The following is an 11163-nucleotide window of genomic DNA, read 5'->3' on the forward strand; positions in this document are numbered from 1 at the left end:
GACACAGGAGAGCGGCACCGGCCCGGCCATGGCCTCCGCCCCTCAGGGCCCGGGCCGGGCAGGGCGGGTCACGGTCGTCGTGGTGACAGCATAGCCCCGCCCCCCACCCGGCACCGCCCAATCAGCGCCTCCGTTTTCTCACGGCGCCGCACGCGAGGCTCCGTCCCATTGGCCCACGTGGCAGCCCCCTCCCCTGTCCTCATCGCGGCCAATCAGCCGCAGCCACCGCGGCCCTGCGGCGGGGCGGGCCCTATAAAGCTCCGGCCGGGAAGGTTTTGCAATCGCCGCCCGCCTCGCGCCCACCATGGAGGAGCCGCTGTCGCTGCTGGTCCGGAGCCCCGCGCAGCGGCACCGCGACCTCCGCCTCAGCGCCCGGCCGGCCTGGACCGTGCGCCGCCTCAAGACCGAGCTGCGCCGGCTCCTGCCCGACGCACCGGTGAGTGCGCAGTCCGCTCTTGCCGCGGCCCCGCCGGGGGTCCCTGCGCGCAGCCCGGGTGGGTGGGTGGTGCGGGCGGGCGGGCTGGCTCCCCGCGGGGCAGCGGCGGCAGCTGCCGCGGGACCCTTGCGGGCTCCGGGACCGGTACCTGCCCCCCCCTGGGGTGTCCTGGTCCCGGTTGCGTCAGCCGCGCTTGGGGCGCGCTTGGGCTATTTTGGGACTGGTTTGTGCCCGGTTAATGATTAACCGCCCTCCCGGCACGGCGCGTTCCGCAGGTGTGCGGGGACGGCAGAGCCCGCGGCGCCGCAGCCGCGCCCGGGCACCGCGCCCAGCCGGGCGGCGGGCGGGCAGCGCCCTTCCCGGGCACGGGGGGCGCGGCGCTGTGCGGGGCTGGAATGCCGGGGTGTGCCTGCCCCCGAGCCGCGGGACACGGGAGCCGAGGCGGGACGGTCGGTGGCCTTCGCTGAGCCGATAAACTTGGGAGAGACCTCCAAGTTCAGCCTTGGCCAAATGCCGCTGTATCTTAGTCACACTGTGACATGCCGTGTCTATACTCATTTTTTCAGGAGTTCCAGGGATAGTGACTCCATTTCCCAGGGTAGCCCATTTCGATGTTTAGCCACTCCCTCAGTGAACAAATTTTCCATAATATCCAGCTGGAGTCTGCCCTGCAAACTTAATGCTGCTTCCCCTTGTCCTGTCACTAGTTGCCTGGGAGAAGGCCTGATCCCCGTGCCTTGCCATGCTTTCCCTGGCAGTGGGGTGATTCGCCAGGAACAGGCTCCGTGTGTTCCACCAGCTGCTCCAGGACAGCTCCTGATGAAGAGCAGCTGGGTCCCGTTGGATGGGGTGTAACAGATTGACTTGACACCACCTCTGGTGCTGATCAGATTAGATGGAACTCCAAACTTCTGTTTTAAAGAAATACAAATGTTTTTGTTAGGACTGTAAAAGAGGTAGCATATAACCAAATTCTTTGCCTTAGGGACTTTGGATTCTTATGCAGGCTTGCACCTTGATAATATCCCACTTGGGCATTCAGTTGTTCTCCTAACTTCAGCTGAATTTAGATGTGCACCTTAGTGTGTGGGATGCTGCAAGCTCCATGCCTATCTCCACCAGTGTAAACTGTGCTGGTTAATGCTCGGCAGAGCAAGTAATCCTATTCCTTGTTTTCTTTCTTCAAAGCCTGAAGAGGACCAAAAGCTGATTTATTCTGGGAAGCTGCTGCTTGATCACCACTGTCTGGGAGAATTGTTGCCAAAGGTATAAAAAAGTATCTTTTATGATGTGCTGAAATATATCTGGAGAAGGGATTTTTTTTTAACAGCTCTTTCCTTATATTTCAGCATGGGGAGCTGCATGCTCTTCATTTGGTATACAACTTCAAGACTCCTTCAAGTATGCAAGGAACCAAATCAGAGGTAATTAAACTGAACTCTGAATCTTGGGTTTGTAACTGAAAACAAGAAGTGTTGGATGACCATTTTAAAGTTCCCTTTTACTGCAGTTCCCTTTTCCCTATTAGTGCAACAGCAGTATTAGTTTGTGATAATTTGTTTGGGAATGTGAGAATGTATTTGGATTAAGCTGAGTAAAAAAATTGCCTCTACAGTTCATTAGTGAAGACTCTCATGGTGTCTGTTTAGAAAGATCTAGTTGTGATGTGCTGCTCAGGGGAGAAATGCCTTCTGGTAGATTCAGTTTTATTAAATAGATTGATTTGCTGTGTCCCAGGCATGCTTGGACAAACTGAGCTTGTGGTCAGAAGAGGAGGGAAGTGGTTGTGCTCTGTGTGAGGAGGGAAGAAGGCTGAAAACTGCAAACACTTTAACTGCTCCCATTAATGACTCATCTCTGGCTTCCTCTCTACAGGCTCAGCCCTCCTGCTTGAGCTCAGTAGGGACTGCTCTCAAGTACAAATGGCAAAACCCCTTTTTCTTTAAAGTAGCTGGCCAAAGGTTTCTAGAGGTGTGTTCCTGTTGCCCATTGAAGGCACTGTGAGCAAACCCTACCCATGCCTGCTGGTTGCTAGATGTGAGCCAGCTTTGGCTGGCTGTTAGACAGATGTATCACCACAGGACAGCTCTTCAACTGTGTACAGCAGTTTGTGCAAGCAGGACAATTTGCCATAGGAGAAAGCCAAAGTGTCTGTTGTATTTTATATTTTTATAACCAGATGAATACAATGTGTGCATAAGAAGTAACAAATACAGTATGGCTATTATGAAAGGGAAGAGTAGTATAAAATCAGTTTTGCATCCCAGCAATTTGGTTCCAGAAGGTTTAAAATACTGATAGAGGTGCTTGTGGTGTGGTGCCCAAGGGCAGGGGCAGCACTGAGAGGTGCTGTGCAGGAATAGGTGTTAAAGCAAGGGCATACTTTGTGGGGTGCAGATTTTTTGCACAAAGTGTGTGTGGTGTCCTGAGTAAACCTCACTGGCTGCCCTGCTGTCTGTAGGTTAAAGCTGATCAGCCCAAGTTACCATCAGAAGCCAGGCAGGAATCAAATGTGTCTTCTTCAAATGGTGCAAGGTCGAGGAGCTCTTCAGGTGTCCAGTCGTCAGCAGAAGCCAGTAATGGGTAAATATAATTTTGTGTACATTTTTAAGATGGTGTGTTTGTGTTGGATGCCAGCTCCTTATGCCACATATACTGCCATAAATCCATAGAGCATGGGCCACATACGATGAGGCTTTTTATAAAAGCTTTAGTGGGCATGCAATAATTTGGTTTGGAAGGGACCTTTAAAGGCCATCTAATCCAACCCTCTGCCATGAGGGACGGCTTCCACTGGATCAGGTTGCTCTTTCCAACCTGCCTTGAACACTTCCAAGGATATGGCATCTCTAAAGGAAAATGCACTGCTCTGTTAATTAGGAAGAAAAGTCTTTCCTCTCTTCATGTGGGTAAAGGGATGTCTAGAAGGAAGAATTAAAATGGCAGAAACTATTTACATTGTTCTGTAATAAATTGCTTTTACTGTTAGTCCAGTGTTTGCTAATGAATGTGTTCAAATTTTGGCCAAGGCTGGAAACAACTCAGCATCCCTTCCAGAGTGTGGCTCCTGGCTTCTCTGCTTACACAACCTACAGCATGCTTCAGATGTCCTGGTTCCAGCAGATTTATGCAAGACAGTATTACATGCAATAGTAAGTGCTCTATTCAAGCTGCCAGTGGGAAGTAGAAACTGTAATACCAGAAATTTGAGAGTTCCTGGCCGTTCTTCCTCTTTTCATGGTGCTTGGAGACTTTTTCATCGTAACTTGTGCTGAATGTTGTGGTAGTGTACCCCTCACTGTGCTGCTCTGCTGCTGTTCAGGCCAGTGGTTCTGAATCTTGCCCATTGCCTGTCTGACTGTTCACTGGGAGGGCAGGTGTCTCTGGAGTAAATCTGATCCTGCTGAGGAGCCTTTGTTCTTTTTTTTTGACTGCTCAAAGTGCATACAGCATTCACTGGACATCAGTGATAGGTCAAAATGAGACTTGCAGAAGGCTTTTAAACTACCTGCAGATTGCTCTAAGTCGGTTTTGTGAAGCAGTGACATTACTATTGATAAAGGGGAGGGTGCTTGGTTTGATTTGTTGAAGTCTATACAATCGTTATGGGTAGAACTAAAACTTGTTTATAATGCTTCTGTAGCCTCTAAATGTCATGCTTTCTGCTTGCATGTGGTCTGACTCTATTGCTAAAGATGGACAGACTTTCACACACAGGACCTGTGTGAAGTGAGAGGATTTGACTAAGCCTCATTCTGTACTTTGTTCTCTGGTTCCAGCTTGGCTTCCACTGCTGCATCTGCTGACCCATCCCATGCACGGCGTTCTCAGGAGATACCAGTGGCACCAGTGACACCTCCAGCTCCTCTCCCAGACCCATTTCCTGCCCAAAACCAGCCTGGAAACCAGAATGTTGCTGCTCAGGTTAATGCAGTGGCTGACCAGAATTTGAGGATGAATGCCCAAGGGGGGCCCCTCATGGAGGAGGATGAGGAGGGTGGCAATCGAGACTGGTTGGACTGGCTCTACTCAGCGACACTGTTGTATGTTTTTGTCAACATGGTCTATTTCTACTCCAGCATCAGCAGACTCCTCCTGGTCATGGGCGGCACTGTTCTGATGTATCTGTAAGTGGATGGTGTTCATGTTTGCTGTTCAGAAGGGCTTCACTGAACTCCTGAGTTCTGTGCTCAGGAACCTCAGCTTCCTGGTGGTTGAGCTTGATAGGACTCTTGGACCTGGAAAGGGCAAACCACTCCTCTATATCCTAGTATAACTCAGTATTTAGAAAAATGATTAATTAAGCCTATGTCTGGATTAAATTAAGAATGTGGCTGATCTCACTGGGGTTTTGCAGTTTCTGGTGTGGCTTTCTATTTCAGAAAACTACTTGAAACCAAAATAGCCCCTGTGGTAAAGCTCCAGCAACTCAGCAGCATGGAGCAGGCAAACCTCTAGGTTCAGTGTGGGAAATTACAGCTTATTGTTGGGGAATTAGTGGTTGAAGTCTGGGAAGAGTCTCACTTGCTGTTCCAGTCATGCATCGATGCAGTTCTTCTGCTTGTTGCCCCTCTGGAGAGCAGACCAAGCTGAACTGAGTGGAGTGTCCTGAACTGCCTTTGAACCTCCCTGTTCAAAGAATATAATTAGGATAAAAACACAGATAATGGACCCTCAGCTGCTATGCTTGGGATGTCTTATCTGAGGAAAAATAATCTGTCCTCTGAAATTCTTTGATCACCTATGGAACAAGTGATGTAGGTGTCTGAATTGTAGGTCTAGGAGTTAAAAGTGGAGCAGCTTTGCCAACATCTGTGTAGACTTGGAGAGCTGAAGGTTCATTGTTCCACTGAAAGTCCTTAAATTTTACTGTTGATGGTTGCCAGCAGCTCTGAGCAGTCAGATGTGCAGCTGTTGTGTAACAGGATGAGTAATGTTGAAGCAGCATTCATTTATTAGTTAATGAATTTGTTGCCTTCCCCAGGCACCATGCTGGACGGTTCCCATTTAGGCGAAGACCAGTTCATCCCTTCCCAGGCAATGTTCCTCCTCAAGCTGCTCTAAACCAGGACCAGAACAATAATTTTCAGGTATTGTCTTGCTATATTTTTAAACCATGTAACCTTGGGAAGCTTTTGCTTTTGGTTTAATAATTGTGTGGTAGAAAAAAAATCTTTTCTTGAAACTTCTGTAGGACACTATGGAAGAATCATTACCACCCGAGTCCTCCCTTGGTGTAGTAAATTCCTTGGTTAACATGAAATATTTTGGTGGTCTTTTAGCTGCTTCTGTCCTTAGGAAGTTGTAGTAGGAAGTGGTCAGTTACAGGCAGTAACTGAGGGCAGGGTTCAGGCTACACCTCTGTAGGATTTGTGTCTATAAGCAGTTTGAGTCTTTCAATTCAAGCTGACAGTTCTGATGTCAATGAAAGTTAATTAGCTGTAAATAGATAATTCACCTGATCTGGTGCTTGATGGCTGTTGTGGACAGTGTTTCTGGACACCAGTGTGGGTTAACCAGTAGTGTCCATGTGCAGCTTGGGCTTTTGACTTTGTATCTGGGGCTATTTGAAAAATTTTATATTCAAACAGTGACATTTTGGCACCAAAACCACAGTTTGCCAGATTTTTCTCATGTGTCTCTGAAATTCTTTTTTACCAAATATCCTTTCTTTTGCCAGGGGGAAAATGGAGGCAGAACAAATGAGTCTGAGGCCCCTCCTGGTGAGGGACAGGCTTTCCAAGAGCTGCAACAGGTCAGCCCCTCACTTGTGAGCACGGTGTGGGTTTTTTTCAAGACCTTCTTTGCCTCCCTCCTTCCAGAAGGGCCTGGACTGACCCGTAACTGATTTGTCACCAATCTGAAAACTGCAGTGGACACCTGAGAGAAGCAGACACCAACTCCAGACCAGTCATGGAAAGGGATGGCACTTCCTCTGGCTTTCACTGAGCCAGCAAATAAAGCTGCAAGAAGCCTTACATCATTACAGCCCAGGGACTGAGATGCTTGTCCTCATTCCAAAGAACTTTGCTCCATAGCATTTCTTAGGTACCTATGTAGAGGCTTGGCATTGTGGACTTGTGCACTAAAGGCACAGGCTCTGAGCGGGTGTGCAAAAATGTTAGGGAAGCAAATTGCTTCTTCTGTGCAATGTGATTCCTGTGGGAATGTTTCAAATGCTGTTTTAATTACACTGAGTGTAGGATCTCAAACAAAAATTGCTAGATATGCATTAGCAGATTTTTAGGAAAGATCTATTGTTAAATTGCTCCAATATTTTAAATTTTCTTTGTAAATATTTCCCTATGAAGAATGTATTGTGCAATCTCCTTGGTGGACAATGTGGAAGACTGTAAGATGGTGATGTGGATGGGCAATTACCTCAGTGGAGTTGCAGACTAAATTTCATGTTGCTGAATTCAGATGAATTAAATCTTGAATTTAAACTCTCCTTCCCCTCTGCCCTGCTGCCAGATCATGGGGGAAGAGTGTGTTCAGGTATAAATATATTTAGCAAAAACTTATGCAAAATGTAAACTTCTTCACTGCTTTTGGATGCAAAGTTAAAGCAGTCTGATTCCTGTATTCAACTTTGCATTCTCACTCCAGTGCAACTCCTCTTGTATTATTTCATTGTGTTCCCTTTAATTTCTGATATGGTTAAGGGCTGTTATTGCAATAAAATTTGCAGGCATTTATATCCATGTTTGTATATATCCTCTAAAGCACAGGGTGTGTTCTTGCCTATTTTTTATTGAAAAGTCATGATGAGGGAGTTGGGACCTGAGGGGAAAAGGTGCTTAACTCAGTTCCTTGCCCAGCTGTGTTCTTCAGCAGGTAAAATGCCTTGAATAGTTTGGAGTTTGTTTGCTCATGGAAAGCTGGTAACAGAAAGGCCATGGACATCTTGGAATGGGGAATTCTGTAGGTATTTGGGAAGTTGGGCTCCTTGAACCCTGCCTGACACTCATGGTGGAGCTGCTGCACAGTCTTGGCTCGGGGTTTAAGTTGGCTTGAATGTGCTGTCTAGGAGCAGCTGCCACTCCTGGAACTTGTCACTTTTCCTCTGCTGCCTGCCCTTGGAAGGACAATTTGAGGAGTGTTGGCAGGACCAGCACACACCAGTTGGGAGCAGCAGTTGTAGCAGGTAATGCTTGGTCTTGCTGTGTCAGATCAGACTAAAGCTGGACATGGTTTGTTGGTGTTACCTGTGGAGTCCACTTAATCCTGGTGCTGGTTTTGATTTGAACAAATTCTTTTCCAGGCTTGTTGTTCTGGTAGATCTTCAGTTTGCTGGAGACTTGGAGGATGGGTTGGACAGTGGTAAAATAATTTTCAAGTATTTAAAATGAAATAATTTGAGGGGAGGTCAGTTTTGTTGCCCCAAATATATCCTGCATAAGTCTTTGAGGATGCTTCTGAAGGAGGTGCCCACTCCTTCTTGCCTGGATAATGGTCTGATGCTGCTCTGGGAATTGCACTCCCCCAAAAAGAGGCACCCTCAGGCTTTTCCAGCCTCAGTCTGTGTCCCTGTCCCTGTGGTAGGCACAGGGTGGGTGACAGCCATTCCCCCAGCCTAGACACAGCTGCAGCTCTCACCTGAGCTGCTGCACTGGCTGTGCTCCACATCAAGGGTGCTTTGTGGATTGTGGGTTTTTCTCCCTCAGGGTGTGGCAAACCATTGCTCAGTGTCTAAATTAACTGAGCTGTGCCTGTGCTCAGGCTGAGCTGGAGAGAGCAGTTCCTGGCAGCCAGAAATAAACTGGTTTGATATGGTTAAAACAATGAGCACATAATGCTGGATTACTTGTGAAAGCTCTAGTCTGAAAATTTATTTGAGACAGCAAAACATCTGTTGTCTTGCAGTTTTTGCTGTTCCTAGGAGCAGGCCAGATGGATTTAAACCTAGTTGAAAAACTAATGAAGTGTAGCTAAAGCTGCTGCAGAGATGCAGTGAGAGGAGGAGATTTCCTTAATGGTTCTGTGAAATGCATAACCTCTGCTATTGGGGTGGAGAGGGGCTGTGACTGCAGCAGAGGACACAAAATGTGGAAGTAAATCCTGTGTAATCCTGCAGAGGCAGCTGCCAGGGCTGTGCACCCAGGCAGGAGCGCTGGGGTGTGAGCAGAGACAAACAACTGAGGCATGGAAGGAGCTGAGGCAGCTCAGCTTGGAGAGATGTCAGTGCAAACAGTGAGGGATGAGAGGAGGGATGGCAGGGAAGGGGATAGGGCCTGGCTGCCAGCTGTGGGTGCCAGTGAGCATGGCCCTGAAACTGAGGGAATCTAGGTCAGACATAAGGCAAACAAGCCTTGAATCTTCCAGAGCAAGGCTGTCCCCTCTGCTGGGACAGAAGCTGAGAGACCAGAAGGGGCCTTGAGGCTTGTGGGTTTAGGAGGCTGGGTTTGCCTTGGCTCACACTCAGGCTCTGATCCTGCTGCTGCTTTAGCTCCTCTGCGTGTGAGCTGCAGCACCCGACCTGTTCAGCGTGCACTGTGTAGGGCTCCCGAGAGCAGAGCAGGCAGGTTGTGGCAGTGAAAGTCCTCTGAAGGTCCAGAGGGTGGCAAAGTGAGCAGCAGAACAAAGCCAGTTCCTCTGCAATGTGTCCCCTGATACACTCTGGCAGCTCTAGCTGAGAGCAGGTCTCTGTCCCTGCTAAGAAACAAGTCAGAGAAAAATGTACAATCTGTTTTCCTCAGACACCTTTGTTCTCGTTGTGGAAACTCCTGACAGGCTGCTTGCTTGGGGAGCCACTCAAGTCCTGTTTGTCACCATGGCTGTGGTCCTGTCCTCAGCTCTGGGAACATAAAGCTCATGAGAAGGAGGCTGATAAGCTGGTGCTGTGTTTGTGTGTGTGGTTTCCCCTTTTCTCTGAAGAGCTGTTTCATTATGCACTGACTTGCCTGCAGTCGCTGTTGTCAGCAGCCAGGGCATCCCAGGAGCTGTGCAATGCCCAGCTGAGTGTTACAGCCTCCCTCTGCTCTTTGTCCTGTGATCCATTTCTGGCTGTGGGGCTGGTGCCATTTGCAAAGCCGTGCACACAAACGGAGTCTCCTCAGTGTTACCAAACGTGCCAGCTGCATCTTCATCGCCTCCCTCCAGCCCTTCTGCTGCACAGGAATAGCTCCTGGAATGCCTGCTAGTGTTCAATGTGGTGTGAATTTCAAATGGAGTGATGTCATGGGGGTGAACCGGCTCTGCTGTGACAGCCCCTCACCAACCTGCAGTGAGTTCCCGTTCAGCTGCCTGCCTAGGAGGGTTGGACAAATCCTGGCAAATGTTGGGCCCATGTCTTGTGCCTGCTCAGTGGCCTGTGCTGCAGTAGAACCTCCCCAGCTTCTCACAGTAGCACTGGAAGTTGTGTTTGCTGCTCTTTCAGCCTGGCTTTGCCAGTGCCACAGAAATGCAGCTGGCTGTACTTCCAGCTCCAACCCAGCTGCCCTGGGCAGGCTCAGCTGTGAAAAGCCTTGGCTGACCTAGGGCCACCTGTGTTTGCCAGCTTATTTTTCCTTTTTTAGAGGTTGTTATGGATGATATTGGTACAGAAGAGAAGGAATTGAGTTGGCTTCGGTAGAATTTGGAGTTGCAGTGGGGCAACCCTACCCTGGGGTCAGGACATCACCCATGGACACTCCTTGAGGCTGAGAGCCCTCACTTTATCGTGTGATGGAGGATCCCAGGTTACTCCTGCTCTCTAAAATTTTGAGAGTAACTCTGGCAATACCAGTTTCATTTGGCATCACAAATCTGTATTCAAATGTTGCGTAGCTTTAATTGATTTTACCAGTTTATAACACAAATCTTGTTTGAATGTTATTTGTCTCAATTTTATAAGCATCTAGGACAGATGGGAGCAGGGATCTTTGGGCTGGCCCTGCTGCCATGCCAGGGCTGAGCTGCAGCTGGATCCTGGCAGTGCAGCTGGGCCCATCCTGCTGACGGGTGCAGCCGGTGTACCTGGAAGGCTCTCAGGAAGCATCTGCAGGGTAACACCAAATGTTTTGGTCAATGCAGCACAAAGATTAATGGCACTGTGATGTACCTCTGCCCTGGACAACGTGGGGAAAAACAACCCCAGTTACAGGACAGTCCACAGCAAGGTGGTGAGTACATGTGTGCGTGCACGGCCTTCAGATAAGCCTTACACAGCAAGTATTTATCAAAACATCTTCCAGCATCCCCTTTGCAGCTTGGATGTTTAACTTTTCTTTGGGGTTCAAAGCTGCCCTGTCTCCTGCTAGCCAAAATTAACTTTTCCTTAGGCTTTTAAATCTGACCTGACTTGTCCTAGCCTGACCTTGCACTGGGAGGAGGGTGGGCTCTGGTGTCCCTGCTGCCCTGGCCTCTGCCTGGTTACTCCAGGACAAGGATGCTCACAGCATCTCTGTGTTCCACATGCTTTTCCTATTGTAGGCAGAGAGGCTCCAGTCTTCCTGTTCCCGCTGGAGGTCAATGCCCAGCAGTTCCCTGTTCACCTTTTCTCTGAGCTCTGCTTGCCTGCTGACAGCAGACTCTGCAGCCGTGCTGGGGCAGGGGGCTGGGAGTGCACTGCATCTACCAGCACCAGCACAGTGGGGCTGGGGTCTTGGACTTTGTGCCTTTAACTCCCCTGGTGACAAATACCCCTGTGTCAGTGCCAGTTTTCCCTTTCATCCATGCTGGTGTGAATTGCTGCCCTGGGCAAAAGAGTGGTTGTGGCCTCTCCAAAGGGACCTGCAGGATTCCCT

The 11163-nt window shown here is 49.0% G+C and overlaps 1 protein-coding gene across 1 annotated transcript; it reads left to right on the top strand.

Annotated features, from left to right (window-relative positions):
- The first annotated feature begins 296 nt into the window (after positions 1 to 296).
- On the top strand, positions 297 to 7152 carry HERPUD1 (homocysteine inducible ER protein with ubiquitin like domain 1). The gene is made up of 8 exons (XM_084214879.1): positions 297 to 436; positions 1625 to 1702; positions 1786 to 1860; positions 2898 to 3019; positions 3466 to 3588; positions 4216 to 4563; positions 5421 to 5526; positions 6117 to 7152. Exons 1-8 carry the CDS (start codon positions 305 to 307, stop codon positions 6282 to 6284), a joined length of 1152 nt encoding a protein of 383 aa, XP_084071005.1. The 5' UTR covers positions 297 to 304; the 3' UTR covers positions 6285 to 7152.
- The last annotated feature ends 4011 nt before the right edge of the window (positions 7153 to 11163 follow it).

This window comes from Fringilla coelebs (assembly GCF_963513975.1).
Source record: "Fringilla coelebs genome assembly, chromosome: 14".
Classification (NCBI taxonomy): domain Eukaryota; kingdom Metazoa; phylum Chordata; class Aves; order Passeriformes; family Fringillidae; genus Fringilla; species Fringilla coelebs.

Bases quoted from the DNA above. Each gene is read 5' to 3' on its own strand.
- HERPUD1 (XM_084214879.1), top strand. From the start codon at position 305: ATGGAGGAGCCGCTGTCGCTGCTGGTCCGGAGCCCCGCGCAGCGGCAC. The intron at 1,703-1,785 runs GTATAAAAAAGT...CTTATATTTCAG, and splicing joins TGGGAGAATTGTTGCCAAAG to CATGGGGAGCTGCATGCTCT. The intron at 3,020-3,465 runs GTAAATATAATT...ATTTTGGCCAAG, and splicing joins TCAGCAGAAGCCAGTAATGG to GCTGGAAACAACTCAGCATC.